General features: G+C 48.2%; 1 protein-coding gene across 5 annotated transcripts in view; it reads right to left on the reverse strand.

Moving 5' to 3' along the window:
- PTK2B (protein tyrosine kinase 2 beta) overlaps positions 1-14,895 on the reverse strand; it is a 133,571-nt gene that overhangs the window by 53,028 nt on the left and 65,648 nt on the right. For all 5 annotated transcript variants that reach the window (XM_043927576.1, XM_043927575.1, XM_043927573.1 and 2 more), the window contains exon 2: positions 10,836-11,076. In XM_043927576.1, the coding sequence (XP_043783511.1) occupies positions 10,836-11,039 (204 nt within the window). In that variant the 5' untranslated portion in view covers positions 11,040-11,076. The remainder of the gene's footprint in view (positions 1-10,835; positions 11,077-14,895) is intronic.

Consider the following 14,895-nt stretch of genomic DNA (forward strand, 5'->3'; position numbering starts at 1 on the left):
GTGTCCAACTCTTTGCGACCCCATGGATCGTGGCCTGCCAGTTTCCTCTGTCCATGGGATTTCCCTGGCAAGAATACTGGAGTGGATTGCATTTCCTTTTCCAGGGGATCTTCCCAAACCAGGGATCAAACCTGGGTTTGATCTCCTCCATTGTAGGCAGATTCTTTAACATCTGAGCCATTCTATGTGGAGTGGCCAGCAAAGTTCTCTCTGATAAGGGGGCATTTGAATGGATCTCTGAAGGAAGCCAGGGAGAGAGGGATGGCCTTGTGGGGGAAGGATCTTCCAGGCAAAGGGACCAGATGTACTGAGTCCCCAAGGGGAGCATTTATGAAGTTCTGTGTGCTTGGCACATTTGGGGAACTGTAAAGAGGCCAGTGGGGCTGAGGTGGGGAAGGCACAGAAGAGATGATGGGAGAAAAGGTCAGAAGGCCAGGCCAGAGCTCAGCAGACTTTTCCTGTAAGGGGTCAGATAGCAAATACTTCAGGTTTTGTGGCCAGATGGTTTCTGTTGCAACGATTCACTTCTGCTATTGTAGCTCAAATGCACCAGAAATAATACACAAACCAGTGTGGTTAGGCTCCCCCCCATCCCCAAATTTGTTAACAAAAACAGGTAGTGAGCCATATTTGGCCTGCAGGCCCTGTTGCAGGTCAAGGCAAGCACTTTGGATTTTACCTTGGGTGAGGAAGGTAGGCACCAAAGAGTTTAAAGCAGAGCAGTGATATGACCAAAGGTATACCTTAACTATATCCCTCTAACTGACGTGTGTTTGAAAAATTCACCGTGTCTGCTACCTGTGGAATGGAGCACACGGGGATACAGGCAGAGGCAGTAAGGAGGTGAACGCATTATTCTATGTAAGAGATGCTGTCGGCCTGGGCCAGGGAAGACGCAGTGGAGGTGCTGAGGAGGAAGTGCTCAGAGTCTGGATATGTTTTAATAGTCGAGCAGATAGGATCTCCTAATGCATGAAGTGCAGATTGTGACAGAGAAAGAAAGAATTCAAGGAGGACTCGGATGTTGACAGCTGGAGACATGGTCAATGAAAGAACAGAGCTGCAGTTGGTGGAGCTGGAAAGACTGGAGGAGAAGCTGAGTTTCAGGAGAGGATTCCGAGCTGTTTCTTCACACGGAGGTGGGCAGCCAGTGGAGGTGGCGGGCAGGCAGGTGTACCTATGGCCTGGGGTCATGGGAGGAGGCTGGAGCCAGCGTTACCCATTTAGGCACCACTGGGTAAAATCAGAATTTCAAGCTCTGTGACTGGATGAGGTCACTTGTGGAGTGACAAGGGACCAGCCTATGGTGTCACCTGGGCTGACTGTCATGGGAATCGGGCTGGGGTGGGGACAGCCCACAGCCGGCCAGCAACTGAGAGTCCCAGGAGAAGGCAGGGCAAAGTGATAGGCCTTCATTAGCCTGTGGTCACTTTCTGACACTTGGCCTTGTGTCAGTGTGGATGTGCAAAGGTGTGCAAAGGTGTGCAAAGTACTCACACCCTCCTGTGTACTATGTACACAGGCCTATGGGCTCCTGGACGAGGGTACCAGCATCTGCCATTGTGATCCCACTGAGGGCTTAAATGGTGGCCCCCTGAAGATGAGTCTGGGTGTCCTGGAAGCTGTGATCATGACTTCATTTGGAAAAAGGGTCTCTGCTGATGTCATCAAGTTCAGGATCTCAAGATGAGATCATTCTGGATTATCTGGGGTGGAGGGTGGCTCTTAAATCCAATGACTAGTGTCCTTATAAAAGACACACAAAGGAGTGAAACAGAGAGAGAAGAGAATGGAACGTGAAGATGAAGGCAAAGAGTGCAGTGATGCAACCATAAGCCCACAAGCCAAGGAAGTCTGGAGCGGCCAGAAGCTGGAAGATGCAAAGAAGGATTCCCTCCTAGAGCCTCCGAGGGAGCCCAGTCCTGGGACCCCTTGATATAGGACTTCCAGTCTTGGGAACCATTCGAGAAGACAGTTTTGTGTTTTAATCCACAAGGACATGGTAATTTACAACAGCAGCTCTAGGAAACAAATAACAACAGCAGGATGAGTTCTGAGTTCTCCACACACCTAAAGGGATCATTTTTAAAAAGTGCCTGAAGAGCAAAATAATAAAAGTTAACATGATTTATCACTCTGAAAGCATTCACTTGGATGTGCTAAAAGCCTGTACCTAACAAGGACATTCAGTGATGCGACTGCCGTTTAAAAATAGAAATGTGAGCACCAGCACCTGACTGCTAATTTGTGGACGTCATGAATCTGGGTGCGCAGTGAACAAAGGGGCCCAGAGGTCTGCACAGCTGCCTCGCGCTCACCTCTGTGGGCGTCGGAGGCGGGTGGGCTGGCCTGCCAAGCACACACAGGAAATGGGGAGAGCGTGCTGAAAGGAGGAGGTCCTTGCTAATGTACCTTTTGTTGTCCCATTGTGTCTCTGTGGTGTTGATCTGTGGTTTCCTGGCTGAACCCCTTGTCTCGGGTTTCCAGGGACTGGTCTTATGCATGGGGGGCTGGTCTTGTGCGGCTCTTTAGGGTAACCTTCCTCTTAGCAACAGCAGCTTCCCAGGACACGAATTCCTTTCCTCTTACCCCTCAGTCTCATGGTTTTGCCCCCAGAGACACATGATAAGGGCAGCTTGGATTGTTCTGGAAACAACCTGAGCCCATGAACTGTGGCCTGTAGATCCTCCTCTGACCACAAGGAGCTGCTGGTCCTGTGTCTGCTGAGGCTACTCTAACACGGGACCACAGACTGGGTGGGTTACATGCCAACATGTGCTCCTCAGGGTTGGAGAGGCTGAGAAGTCCAAGGTCAAGGTGTTGCCAGACCCAGTTCTTGGTGGGCATTGTCTTCCTGGCTTGCAGAGAGCCGCTCTCTGGCTGTGTCCTCACACGGCGGGGGACAGAGCTCTGGTCTCTTCACCTTCTTCTCAGGACACTAAGACCTCATGGGAGCTCAAAGGTCACGACCTCAAGCCCAGCTGGTAATACCACTGCACTGGGAGTCAGGACTTCAACATACGGATTTTGGAGGGGGCGTGTCTGCTCAGTCACTCAGTCATGTCTGACTCTTTGTGACCACCGTGGACTGTAGCCCACTGGGCTCCTCTGTCCATGGGGATTCTCCAGGCAAGAAGACGAGTGGAATGCCATTCCCTTCTCCAGGGGATCTTCCCAACCCAGGGATCAAATCCATGTCTCCTGCATTGGCAGGGTGGGTTCTTTACCACTGAGCCACCTCGGGGGGTAGGGGGCACATGTTCAAGCCATAATATCCTGTGTCTGGTTAAGCGATAGGTTTAAACCCAAGAGTAACTGGGATGAATGTCTGACAAGATAGGGCAGGGACAATGGGTGGCAGCTGAGATCTGCCTCTCTGGGAATATTCTGGGATGTACTGTAAGACCACTGAATCTACAGGGAGAGCAGTGAGTCCAAGCGGGAATACAGCAGGCTGCCTTTGGGACTGGACTGTGCCCTCCTCACACACCAGGTGAGTGGCCTCTACTGGCCGCCCCGCAGTCTGGAATCCCTGCTGTAGCGGGGAGGGGACAGAACTGGACCAGCCGGGAAAGGACACAGGATGGCTCTGTCTCTAACCCTCCCAGGGATGTCGATGTGGATTCTAAGGAGGGTGATGCTTCAGGACTAAGTAAGGATGGATCTTTTTGTTTGTTTGTCTGTCTTCTTTTGTACACGTCATACAGGATCTTAGTTCCCCGACCAGAGAGTGAACCCGCTCCTCTTGCAGTGGAAGCACAGACTCTTAACCACTGGACCCCCAGGGAAGTCCCAAGGACAGATCTTGATCATGGCTTTTCAGCACAACAGAGGCTGGCTGAGGGAGAGGGTTTTAATGTGGGGGCTCTGCTGACATCCTTGGAACCACAGCGTGTCACAGACAAGTGCCTCATTTTCTGCTTAAGGCCCTCCTGTGTGAGACACAGATGGTCCACTGATGGAGAGAGATGGGTCCACGTGGGGTGTGGGTCAGCTGGTGTCAGCAGGGGAGAGAAAACACCACCAACCAGCCAATCAGTGTGTTATGTAGAGAGGAGTGAGAACGGCACTTAGCCGTAGGTGATTTATCCTCCGAATCATGATGCTCTCGAGATTGGCAGGGGTACTGTTCATATTCATCCCTGGACAGTGCGAGGAAAGAAGGACTCTCCCATACAACCGGGACATATGGTCAACCTACCCTAAAGAAAGAGAGGAGAAGGAGAAAAGAGGAGGGAGAGGGAGGCGGGAGAGAGAGAGAAAGGAGAGGCTTAAGAGTCAAAGAGAGACGCCCTGTGTGGGCACGTCTGGGTGGCACTCAGCTGGTTGTTTGCAAAGTGTTATCTTAACCTCTTTCCCAGACAAGCAAATTAGCATGTTAGAAAAATATAGGATGATAGAAGCCTCCACTTGCTCCAGAGCTCTCCCTACACACAATTTCCTATGAATATCAAACAAAAGGGAAACAGGAAATCAAGAGGAGAGAACTCCATTTCTCATTCAGCACGTTGCTCCACTCTCTCCAACACCTGTCTAATTTCTGTTGGGTCCTAAACACAGGGGCCGGGGCTTATTTACAAAGCTTTTAACAACCTAGAGAAAACATCTCGAGGCAACTGTATTTATGTAGAAAGAGGCTGAGAAAAAAGGGGAAAGCACGAGACCAGAAAGTACACATGGAGTAACTATGTTTTGGAAATGTGTTGCCAAGTGGGCTGTGCCAGGGCCGTTCCCCATGGCTTCTATTCCATCAGACACACTTCTGACACCTCCACTATTTGGAGGTCAGAATTTCTGGAGTGTTCTGGTGGAAGGACAAGTGCTTGGCAAGCTTGAAAGGACTGGCAGTACTTTGACGCAGAGAAGATGGTGAAAGAAGATACAGAGCTGCAAGGAGAATAATCCATCAGAGGATGAAGCCCAGCTGGGGAAAGAAATACTGGAAGCAGAGGGTGGGAGGGGCCAGTCCAGGAGATTCTTGGGCAGGGAAACTGGTCTGGATCTACATGACTGGAACACAGCATCTACAAACAGGCCATGAATAGCTAAACAGTTCCTTGATGTTTAGACCGAGCTCTTTTGTACTCTGTACTTCCACAGAATTTCTGTCTTCCTGTCAGAGCACTTGTCTCCATTTGTAAAGGTTCATTCATCGGTGGAGGTCAATGTCATTCATTATGGTGGGTCCTTGGCCTGAAAGCCCATTGAAAGCAGGGATTATATTTGTGTTTGGGGGTTTCGTTTTACTTCCAGGCCATAACTGGCATGGTGCCAGGTACATGGGGGCACTCAACACATCCTTGTGGAATGGATGATGAAAATATTCAGGACTTCTTCATTGATGATTTTACCCACATTCATGGCTTTAACCACCACCCAGAGGCTGACGAGATCCAAGTGTCTATCTCCAGCCCAGTGTTTCCTCCAGAATTACGTATCAAACAGTCTACTCAACATTTTCACATATATAACATAACATGAAAATGTCAGAGCATCCCACTTGCACTCAACAGTCCACAGCTGGTTCTGTGATCTCCCCAGTCTCCAACCAGTTTCTCTTCAAGTGTCTTTCACCTTAGGGAGTGGGACCCTGACCACCTGAACTAGGGCAGCTGTTCTTGACACCTTCTTTGTTCCTACATCTCTGGTTCATTAGCAAAACCTTTCATGTTCATCTCTTAAATTTTCTGGGTTACAATCACTTCTCTCCACAGGCCATGGTGATTAAGAGTGCAGGCTCTGGAAGTGGATTGCCTGGGTTTGAAAACAGCTTCCACCACTTATTAGCAATTTGCTTAAAACCTCTGAACCTTATTTCTGTATACAGAGAATGGAGATAATAGTCATATATACTTCATAGGTTTCTTCTGAGAAGTTGATGAGATAATGCTTATGATGCAGTTTCAGAAGTGCTAGTTGCTATTATCATCACCACCACCATAAGCAGTACCACTATTACATCTCTACCACCGTCATCACCATCACTACCATCATCATAACACCATCATCATCATCACTACCATCAATACCATCAACATTATCATCATCTCCACCATCATCATCGCCATCATCACCATAACACCATCATCATCGCCACCATCATCATCGCCACCATCATCACCATAACACCGTCATCACCACTACCATCAATACCATCAGCATTATCATCATCATCATCGGTCCTCACCATCACCACCGCCATCATCATCACTACTACTGCCACCATCATCACTGTCATCACCATCACCGTAAACGTCATCATTACATCATCACCGTCATTACCACCGGCACCATTATCACCACCACAAGCACCATCAACCCTATCAAGTTACCATCACCATCACGACCACAACCATCACCTCCATGGCTACAGTCTTAATCTAAACTACCATCATTGCTTATCTGGATCATCACAACAGTCCCCAACATCTTCTCACACCCGTTCTTGCCCTCTCCAATCTATTTTCCACTGTGTAACCCAAGTGATCTTCTAAAAACACAATCTCATGTCACTCACATATTTAAACTGTATCAGTAGCTCTCCATGGAAGATGGGGTAAAATCCAAAATTGTTGACATGGTTTAACTAGTCAACCTTGGAAATCCTTTAGCCTTAAAACTGACAGGTGTATTGGTCACTTGAGGATCTTAGCAAAAGCTCTTTCCTTTGCCAGTAACACTGTTCCTCTTGCCCTTTCCTCTTTCCTTCCTTACATGAGCAAAGCCTCTCTGGAATGGTAATATTCACTGTCTCTGCTCTACAACTGACTGCACAACGGCTTCTTCCCCCATCTTTTCATTGAAACTGATCAGAAAAAGGGCATTATAGCACCTGCTGGTGAAGTCAATGAGTCTATTTTTAGCCTTATCTGACTTGACCTTTCTGAGAATCTGACACAGCTAACCACTCTTTCTTCAAAGTTTCTTCTGCTTTTGTCTCTCCTTCCTGCTTTCTTGGTTCTTTTCATCTTCCTCTGGATGATTCTTCTTTTTTCCTTCATTTGCCCCTCTTTATCAGCCCCTTAGAAGTTGATTGCCCAAGGTTTCCTACTTAGAACTGTTCTTTTGCTCTTCTCATTCTCCATGGGTGATCCTACCTATTCATGTGATATCCACTGCATAACGACTCCCAAATCCTCATCTCTAGGGCCTTTCTCCCTCCTCAGCTCCAAGTCCATGCTCCTCTATGAGAGTGTTTCAGAAAGATGCTAAACAGAACATTCATAAAGCTGAAATCTCAGAACGTCATTCCTTTCTCTGTTGGTATCTCAGTGAATGGTACCAACGCCCATTCAGTGCCCAAGCAAAAGCTTGAGTCATCCTTCTTTCCTTTCTTTCTCTTCCTCTCTACATCAAGTTAATCATCAAGTTCTATTGACTCTGCCTGTCTAGATGCACTTGGGTCTGTCGGCTTGTCTTTGTAACCTATGCCACTCTCTTAGTTCATCACATCCCACCCACACTGCAGCCATGGCTTTCTAATTCCTCTGCCTTTCACCAGCCTTTCCTCTCTCCTACCCTTTTTGTACTTTGGTCGGAGTTGAGGGAAAACAGATCCCTAAATGATTTATTAGAGAACTGGTCTAACTTATACGAGAAAGGGTTTCTTAGGCAAATAAGAAATGACTGACTTAAGAGAGCATCACTACTGTGGCTCTTTATTAGAACCCATCATGCAGAACAGCATATTAAAGATTCTAAGAAGTCCTGTCACAAAGGAATTGGTTCAGAAATTTAACCAAGCATCTCCAAACTCCTTGGACCATAAAAAAACCTTCTCCAGAATGCACTTCCTAACACCTTGCAGGAAACTACAAACTGTTTCAAAATACAAATCTGATCATCTTTCTTTACTTAAAGATATGACAGATAAATGGATAAACACTAAAAGATGATTTTAATTTTATTCTATGGGCAATTAGAAACCCTTGGAGATTCTTGAGCAGGGTAAAGACATAATATCCACACAGTCAATAACTTCCAAGGACTGAGCTCCTGCTATATTCTGGATGCTTCTCATCTATCATTTCTGATCCTTAACAATGAGGCTACAGGCAGGCATAATCCCTAGGTGAGGGGACTGAGCCAGGTTGGCAAAGTGTTGGGTCTAAGGCCATACAACCAGTAAGGGTGGAGTGGTATCAAGCTCAAGGTCTAGATGATTTTAAAGACATGGCTGTTTTCAATGAGCAAGTGACATGGTGCCTCTAGGACAGATGTGAAACAGGAAAAATCAGAAGGCTGGGACGTAAACTCCTAGGAGGCTATCACTTCTTTCTTTGTTCTTTCTCCACCTCTGTTTTCATACTTCTCCAGATAATACTTCAAGTACTAGCCATTCTTAATTTTTTCTTAAGATTTATTGATGTGGATCATTTTAAAAGTCTTTAATGAATGTGTTACAACAGTGCTTCTGTTTTGTGTTTTGGTTTTTCGGCCACGAGGCATGTGGGATCTTAGCTCCTTGACCAGGGGTTGAACCTGCACCCCCTTCATTGGAAGGTGAAGTCTTCATCACTGGATGGCCAGGGAAGTCCCTGAGCCATTCTTTCTAAGCTCGGGTCTCCTTGCCCTTTCTGTAGGCTGTTGTATTTTTTCCCCTTAAGCACCCAGCAAAACATAAGATGGCTCCAGGAAAGCCTCTCTCTTGCTTGAAAGCTATGTGTCTCTAGTGCCTGTCTGAGCCCAGATTCCTCAGCTTGATATTCTAGGCCCTCTCTTATCCGCTATTAAATTTCCTTTTTGATCTTGACTCTAGATACTTTTCTAAATATAACCCATGCCCCAGCCAAACCCAACTACCCACTGTTCAGCAGCCTCCCTGTCTTTGTTCTTGCCGTGTCCTCCTCTTAGAAAGCCCTCTTCAGTACTGCCTCTTTCAATCCACCTATCCTTTCAGGTCCCTTTTCACCGTACCTCCACAGAACACGGGCTTCCCTGGAGGCTCAGATGGTAAAGAGTCTGTCTGCAATGCAAGAACTCTGGGTTCAATCCCTGGGTTGGGAAGGTACCCTAGAGAAGCGGATGGATATCCACACAAGTATTACAGCCTGGGAAATCCCACGGACATAGGAGCATGGGCTACAGTACATGGGGTTGAAAAGAGTTGGACACGACTGAGCAACTTAGCACGCATGCACACCGCGGAGCACATCCTAATCTGATTAGTCTAACCACATGCTCTTTGGGTTCCAGCCCCAAAGGGCAAGGAGGTGCTCCAAACATGGAAATTGGGTTGCCTTCTGAAATTAAACTAGTAAACCCTATTGTAGATGGCATCAGCTATCTGCAAAGATGATATACCCAAAGGAAGGCTCAAGAAGTAGAGAGTGAAGGAGATCTGAAAACATCCTTTTGGAGGAAAGTGCCTAGGACTTACTCCCGGGACACAATTGTACACACATATCTGGAACCGTAAGATGCAGATAAGGCCCTCATCAGATCAGTTATAGGAAACAGAGGGAAGAACCAACCCAGAATCAATTGTGACAATAGGCCAAGACAGCGACCTAATCAATTACATTCGGCTCGGTGTGTTGAAGCACAGCACGTGCTGTTATAGGCAGAAGGCAGCCAAATGCACAGACGTGGAGAGGCTGCTGCCAGTGTTGACTGGAAGAGACGCTTGCCGAGTCTGGGAAATGCTGACTTCCGGGACATGGCAGGGTTGGTGATTACAGGACTAGAGATGGTTTATCCAGCTCTCTCAGATCTGATGAGTGTTCCCAAGATCCTCCTGCTTCCTTTGTTCAAATGACAAACCCAGCAAAGCCAGCTCTGGAGAATCAGTTTGGCTTTGGCTTACTTTCGCATCATCAGAAAGGAATACTCTGAGCAGTGGAAAGCGATATCCTTGCTGTATCTACCTCAAAGGTTCAACCAGATAACGTAGAGGGATTGATTCAGGCATGTATATAGGAAAGGAAGAAAAGTGTTAGTTGCTTAGTTATGTCCGACTCTTTGTGACCCCATGGACTGTAGACTGCCAGGCTCCTCTGTCCATGGGATTCTCCAGGCAAGAATACTAGAGTGGGTTGCCATGTCCTTCTCCAGGGGACCTTCCTGACCTGGGGATTGAACCTGGGTCTCCTGCATTGCAAGCGGATTCTTTACCATCTGAGCCACGGGGAAGCCCCATGTATATAGGAATTGTTCAATAAATGTTGTATTTAAAATTAATCAGTGTATTGTGGCTCTGCTTCTGATGAGAAGCTCTCATACATTTGGTTAAAGTTAATTGGCTTCCTGGTGTCAAGGTGCCCTGGTGACTGTGGGTACTTGGATTTGCAAAACAGATTCCGTAACTCTGGATGAGAGTGAACCAGTTGAAGTACAGCCTCAGAAAGGGCCTGGCAACCAGGCACCTGGTCAAGGGCATCTCTAGTTTATTACCATCCTCTAAAAGCCTCCCTTTTCTAAGCATCCAGGGCATGTCTGGGAAAATCACTCTTGTTCTGTGTTCAATGCAATCACTTGTGTATTCCAATTCCATGAGAGTGTGAACTCTTTGAGGCTGGAAGGAACACATATATCCCTTGCAGAGCCTCAAATGTCATAAATCAGGAACAAGTTGAAATGAGATAAATCAAAGCTTGAGCAAATGACCTAGGGTTTGAAGGAAGGCTACACACTCTGCCCCCACCCCCAGAGCTGCAGAGCCTTGGAGAGGAAGCCCAGAGCTGCAGGAGAGCATCCCTCTGGTGCCCACCCCTCCCCGCCATCCAGGGAGTGGATACAGGAGAGCTGTCAGGCTGAAGGAGGGATGCTCAGCCACCCAGGAAGAGTGAGGGAGAGACGGACAAACGGATGGAGCAGGTGGCGCCTGCCACACTCACCCGGATCTCGGTCTGCACAGTGCATTTAACCAGTTTGAAGTTCTTCCCAGGGTTGAAGCTGTTGCTATAGAAGCAGACCTTGAGGATCCTCACATCTTCCTTTTCCACGTCTACTGGCACCACCACCATGGGCTCTGGGGGGCCTTCAGGCCGACGTAATGTGCCCACCTTCACTCGGCTCAGGGTCTCAGACACCCCGGACATCCTCTCTGACGGCAGCTAGGACCAGCACATCGCAGTCCTGCGGAGACAGCAGAGGGATGGCCCTGAAATGATGGGCGTGGGCCCACCTGCCTCACCCCCCAGGGGCAGCACCCAGAAAGCACACATCCTCCTACTCTTGAAGACACCCCTTAAAGGCATCCGGCTTGGAGGATGGGGAAGTGGAAGCACAAAGGAGCAGTCTGAATGAACAACCAGGTACCAGCCAGAGGACCTGGTGTGTGCAGGCGGGCGCTCTCTGTGAGGGGCCCCTTCTCCCCATCACTTTCCTCCTCCCACACTGGCTCCTAGGCAAGGGGCCCATACTTTGCAAACGCAGCTGTGAGAGGAGGCGGCCCCAGCATGATTCCAAGGCACAGCTGAGCAGAAAAAGCGAAGAGCAAGACAGTAGAAAATAGCAGGAGAGAAACAGGGACAAGGGAGAAGAAGCCGGGAAGAAACAGAAGTAGAAAATGGGTAGCCTGGAGGGCAGTGGGGTGGGGAAGCCAGGAAAGGGTCCAGGTAAGGGCCATCTGGAGGCTGATGGCTTTGCCCGCACCCACCTGCAGCTGCCAGCCTGGGTTTCAGGGTTGGCAGCCTCGGTACCACTGAAAATCATCTCCCAGAGCATCTGTTACCATATCAGATGGCGCCCTGGCATCCCAATCTGAGAGGTCTTTCTGCTGGGGCAGGGGTGTCGAGGGGGTTAGGGGGTGTGACTGGGCCCCTAGAAGACCCAGCCGTTCTGATGACAGTTTGGTTGACATCTACATGGACTATAAGCATCCTAGGAATCTTCAGTTCACCCCGAATCTCAACCAACATTGGCCCTGGCTTCTTGATCCAACCACAGCTCTGTAGGGTCTACTATCACTGGTCTAAAGCAGGAATACTCAAAGGGAGCAAAGGAAGCCTGATACCAGACTGGAGATGCCAATCTTGGCTCCGCATTAATATCCCCCGGGAAGCTGTTAAGAGTGTCTAAATCCAGACCCATGCCCAGAGATTGTCAGTGAGGTGGTCTGGGGGAGGCCTGGCATTGGTATTTTTAAGTTTCCAAGGATGTTTCTAACATTCAGGCTAGGTTGGGAACTTCCGTTCTAGACTAAGTTTAGTTCTCATCGAAACCCATTCCTACAGAGAAATCTCTCCCTTCTAACAAGAGACTGTGATTTTAGGGGGCCATTCCGAGACTAGGAGTTGGGGGCCGAAGGATGGAGTGACAAGCGAACTTATTCATGAAACAGAAATAGAGTCACAGATGTAGAGAACAAACTTCTGGTTGCCAGAGAGTAAGGGGAGGGGAGGGATAAATTGGACTTGTACTGACATATACACACTACTACATATAAAATAGATAACTAATAAGGACCTGGGCTTCCCAGGTGTCTCAGTGGTAAATAATCTGCCTGCCAAGCAGGAGACACAGTTTCGATCCCTGGGTCAGGAAGATCCCCTGGAGAAGGAAATGGTAACCCATTCCAGTATTCTTGATGGGAAAATTCCATGGACAGAGGAGCCTGGCTGGCTACAGTCCATGGGGTTGCAAAGAGTTGGACATGACTGAGCGATTGAACATACGCCACAGACCAGAATGTAATGAATGTACCACTCTGGTGGCGGATGTTGGTAACCAGGGTGACTATGCTTGTTTGAGGGCAGGGGGTAGACGGGAAATCTCTGTACCTTGATACTACTGACATTGGCACAAGCTCCATGTAAGAAAAAAAAAAAGTGTCAGCCCAGCATGGAACATCCCAGTCTGTGAAGAGTCTTGAACACTCCTGGCTTAGAGAGTGTCAACCCCTTCCCAAGCTAGGATGTGGTCATGACAGGTCCTGGAGGGTCTTAAGAGTCTGGGCAAAAGACCTCAGTCCAGAAAGGTGGTCACCACATCTCTGATGACACATGGCAACTCCCTCAAGGGCATCCGAAACCACCAGCTGTCAGTACAGATATGCAGTGAACTGCCAAAGGGGTCCCTCCTGAACTCTCTGAAGCTGAGTAACTGAAAGGTGTTCTATAATCAAAGCCTCAGTTATCTGCCTTTGGGGTCTTAGAGAAAACAGCCCTCAGCCTCATGCATGGTCTTCTCTCCCAGGCCCCCATGGCTGATTTCAATCTACCGACGTACGGCAGTGGACGCAGTGTGGAAGACAGGAGAATAACCCACTGACTCTAGCTCATGCTTCCTGACAACACAACCTGCCTGTTCCTCCAGATTTTGCCTGCTAACTTGAATCTCTCATTGACAGCTTGCCTCTGGATTTTGATGATCACAAAATCCTCTGGCTCTCCATGTGTGAGTCAAAACCCCTGCCCCCCAGTCCAGACCTGGACCGCAGCCTGGCGACCCCTTCTCCCTGCGTCCCGGCCAGCCCCAGGCCCTGTGAGCGCTGGCAGAGCAGAGACCGTCCCACCACCCCGGGGAGAACCCTGGCAGTGAGCCAGTGTGGGCTCCGGCCTGCCTCCCAACCCCCAGATCTGCCCAAGTCAGAGTCAAAGAATAACAAACACAAGGAAATGGGCTCAAATTAAAACAGGAAAAGTTTTGATTGGCTCTAAGAACGTCTTGGACAAGACCTGCCAAGGGCACTGAGGTGAACAGTCTCTGAGTCCCTGGAGACTCCAGGGAAAAAATAAAGGACCCTCTTCCTGAACACAAGACATTCACCTGCCTGAAGGGGGCAGGGGGGAAATTAGGAGATTTATTTATTTATTTTTAACTTTTTATTTTATATTGGCGTATAGCTGGTGAGATGGCTAGATACCATCACCAGCTCAATGGACAGGAGTTTGAGCAAACTCCAGCAGATAGTGAAGGACAGGGAAGCCTGATGTGCTGTAGTCTATAGGGTCCAAAAGAGTCAGACATGACTTAGCAACTGAACAACGATAGCTGATCAACCATTTTGTGATAGTGTCAGGTGGAGAGTAAAAGGACTCAGCCATACATATATATGTATCCATTCTCTCCCCAACCTGCCTCCCATTCAGGCTGCCACACAACATAGAGAAGAGGTTCCTACGCTATACAGTAGGTCCTTGTTGGCTATCTATTGTGCATACATCCATCCCCAACTCCCTAACTATCCCTTCCTCCCAACCTCTTCCCTGGCAAACACGAATTCGTTCTCTAAGTCTGTGAGTCTGTTTCTGTTAGAAAAATATACTCTTGTTTTTGAAGACGTTGCAGGGTAACGTTACATCTTACTGAATACATACTGTGTGTTAGGGAGCTTGTGTAAGCAATCTTTCATTCTCTAGAAAGAGTCTGCAGGATAGGTGATGTTAGAGAGGTCCAGTGAGGTGACTTTGTTCAGATCACACAACTGGTAAGGGCAGAGAATTAAGGCCGCCAGGTTGCCAAAGATTAGAGGGCCCGTGGTATCACATCCTGCCAACCAAATGTCCGGCTCTGCCACCAACCAGCCCTTGTACCTTCAGATGTCAGGCTGGGATGGGACAGAGTTTCCAAACAGCAGCTGGCAGGTGGGTGATGGCCTTTGGTGATATTTTGCTGTGTCCTTGGCAAAATGAGAAAAATAAGGACACTATAGAGAATCCATCATAAAGCTCAATGTATTCCATTTGAGGCACAGGGGCAGTCTTTCATTCTTTGTCTTTCCACCTTTTTTTTTTTTTTGGTTTGGTTTTCCAATGTTCATTAATTTATGAGATGACAGTAATAGCCTTTGGCAACTGACATTGAAGCTGGACCTCTTGGGCAACCAGACTTGAGGTGACACTGTGAGTTCCAAGGGTAAAAGGCAAAGTGTTGAGGACTGGAAGTTCTGCCCTGGATTTCAGGGAGCAGAGACAGGGCACCATTAGTCAGGAAGATGGCACAGAATCGGGA

The sequence above is a fragment of the Cervus elaphus genome, chromosome 16, assembly GCF_910594005.1.
Source record: "Cervus elaphus chromosome 16, mCerEla1.1, whole genome shotgun sequence".
Taxonomy (NCBI): domain Eukaryota; kingdom Metazoa; phylum Chordata; class Mammalia; order Artiodactyla; family Cervidae; genus Cervus; species Cervus elaphus.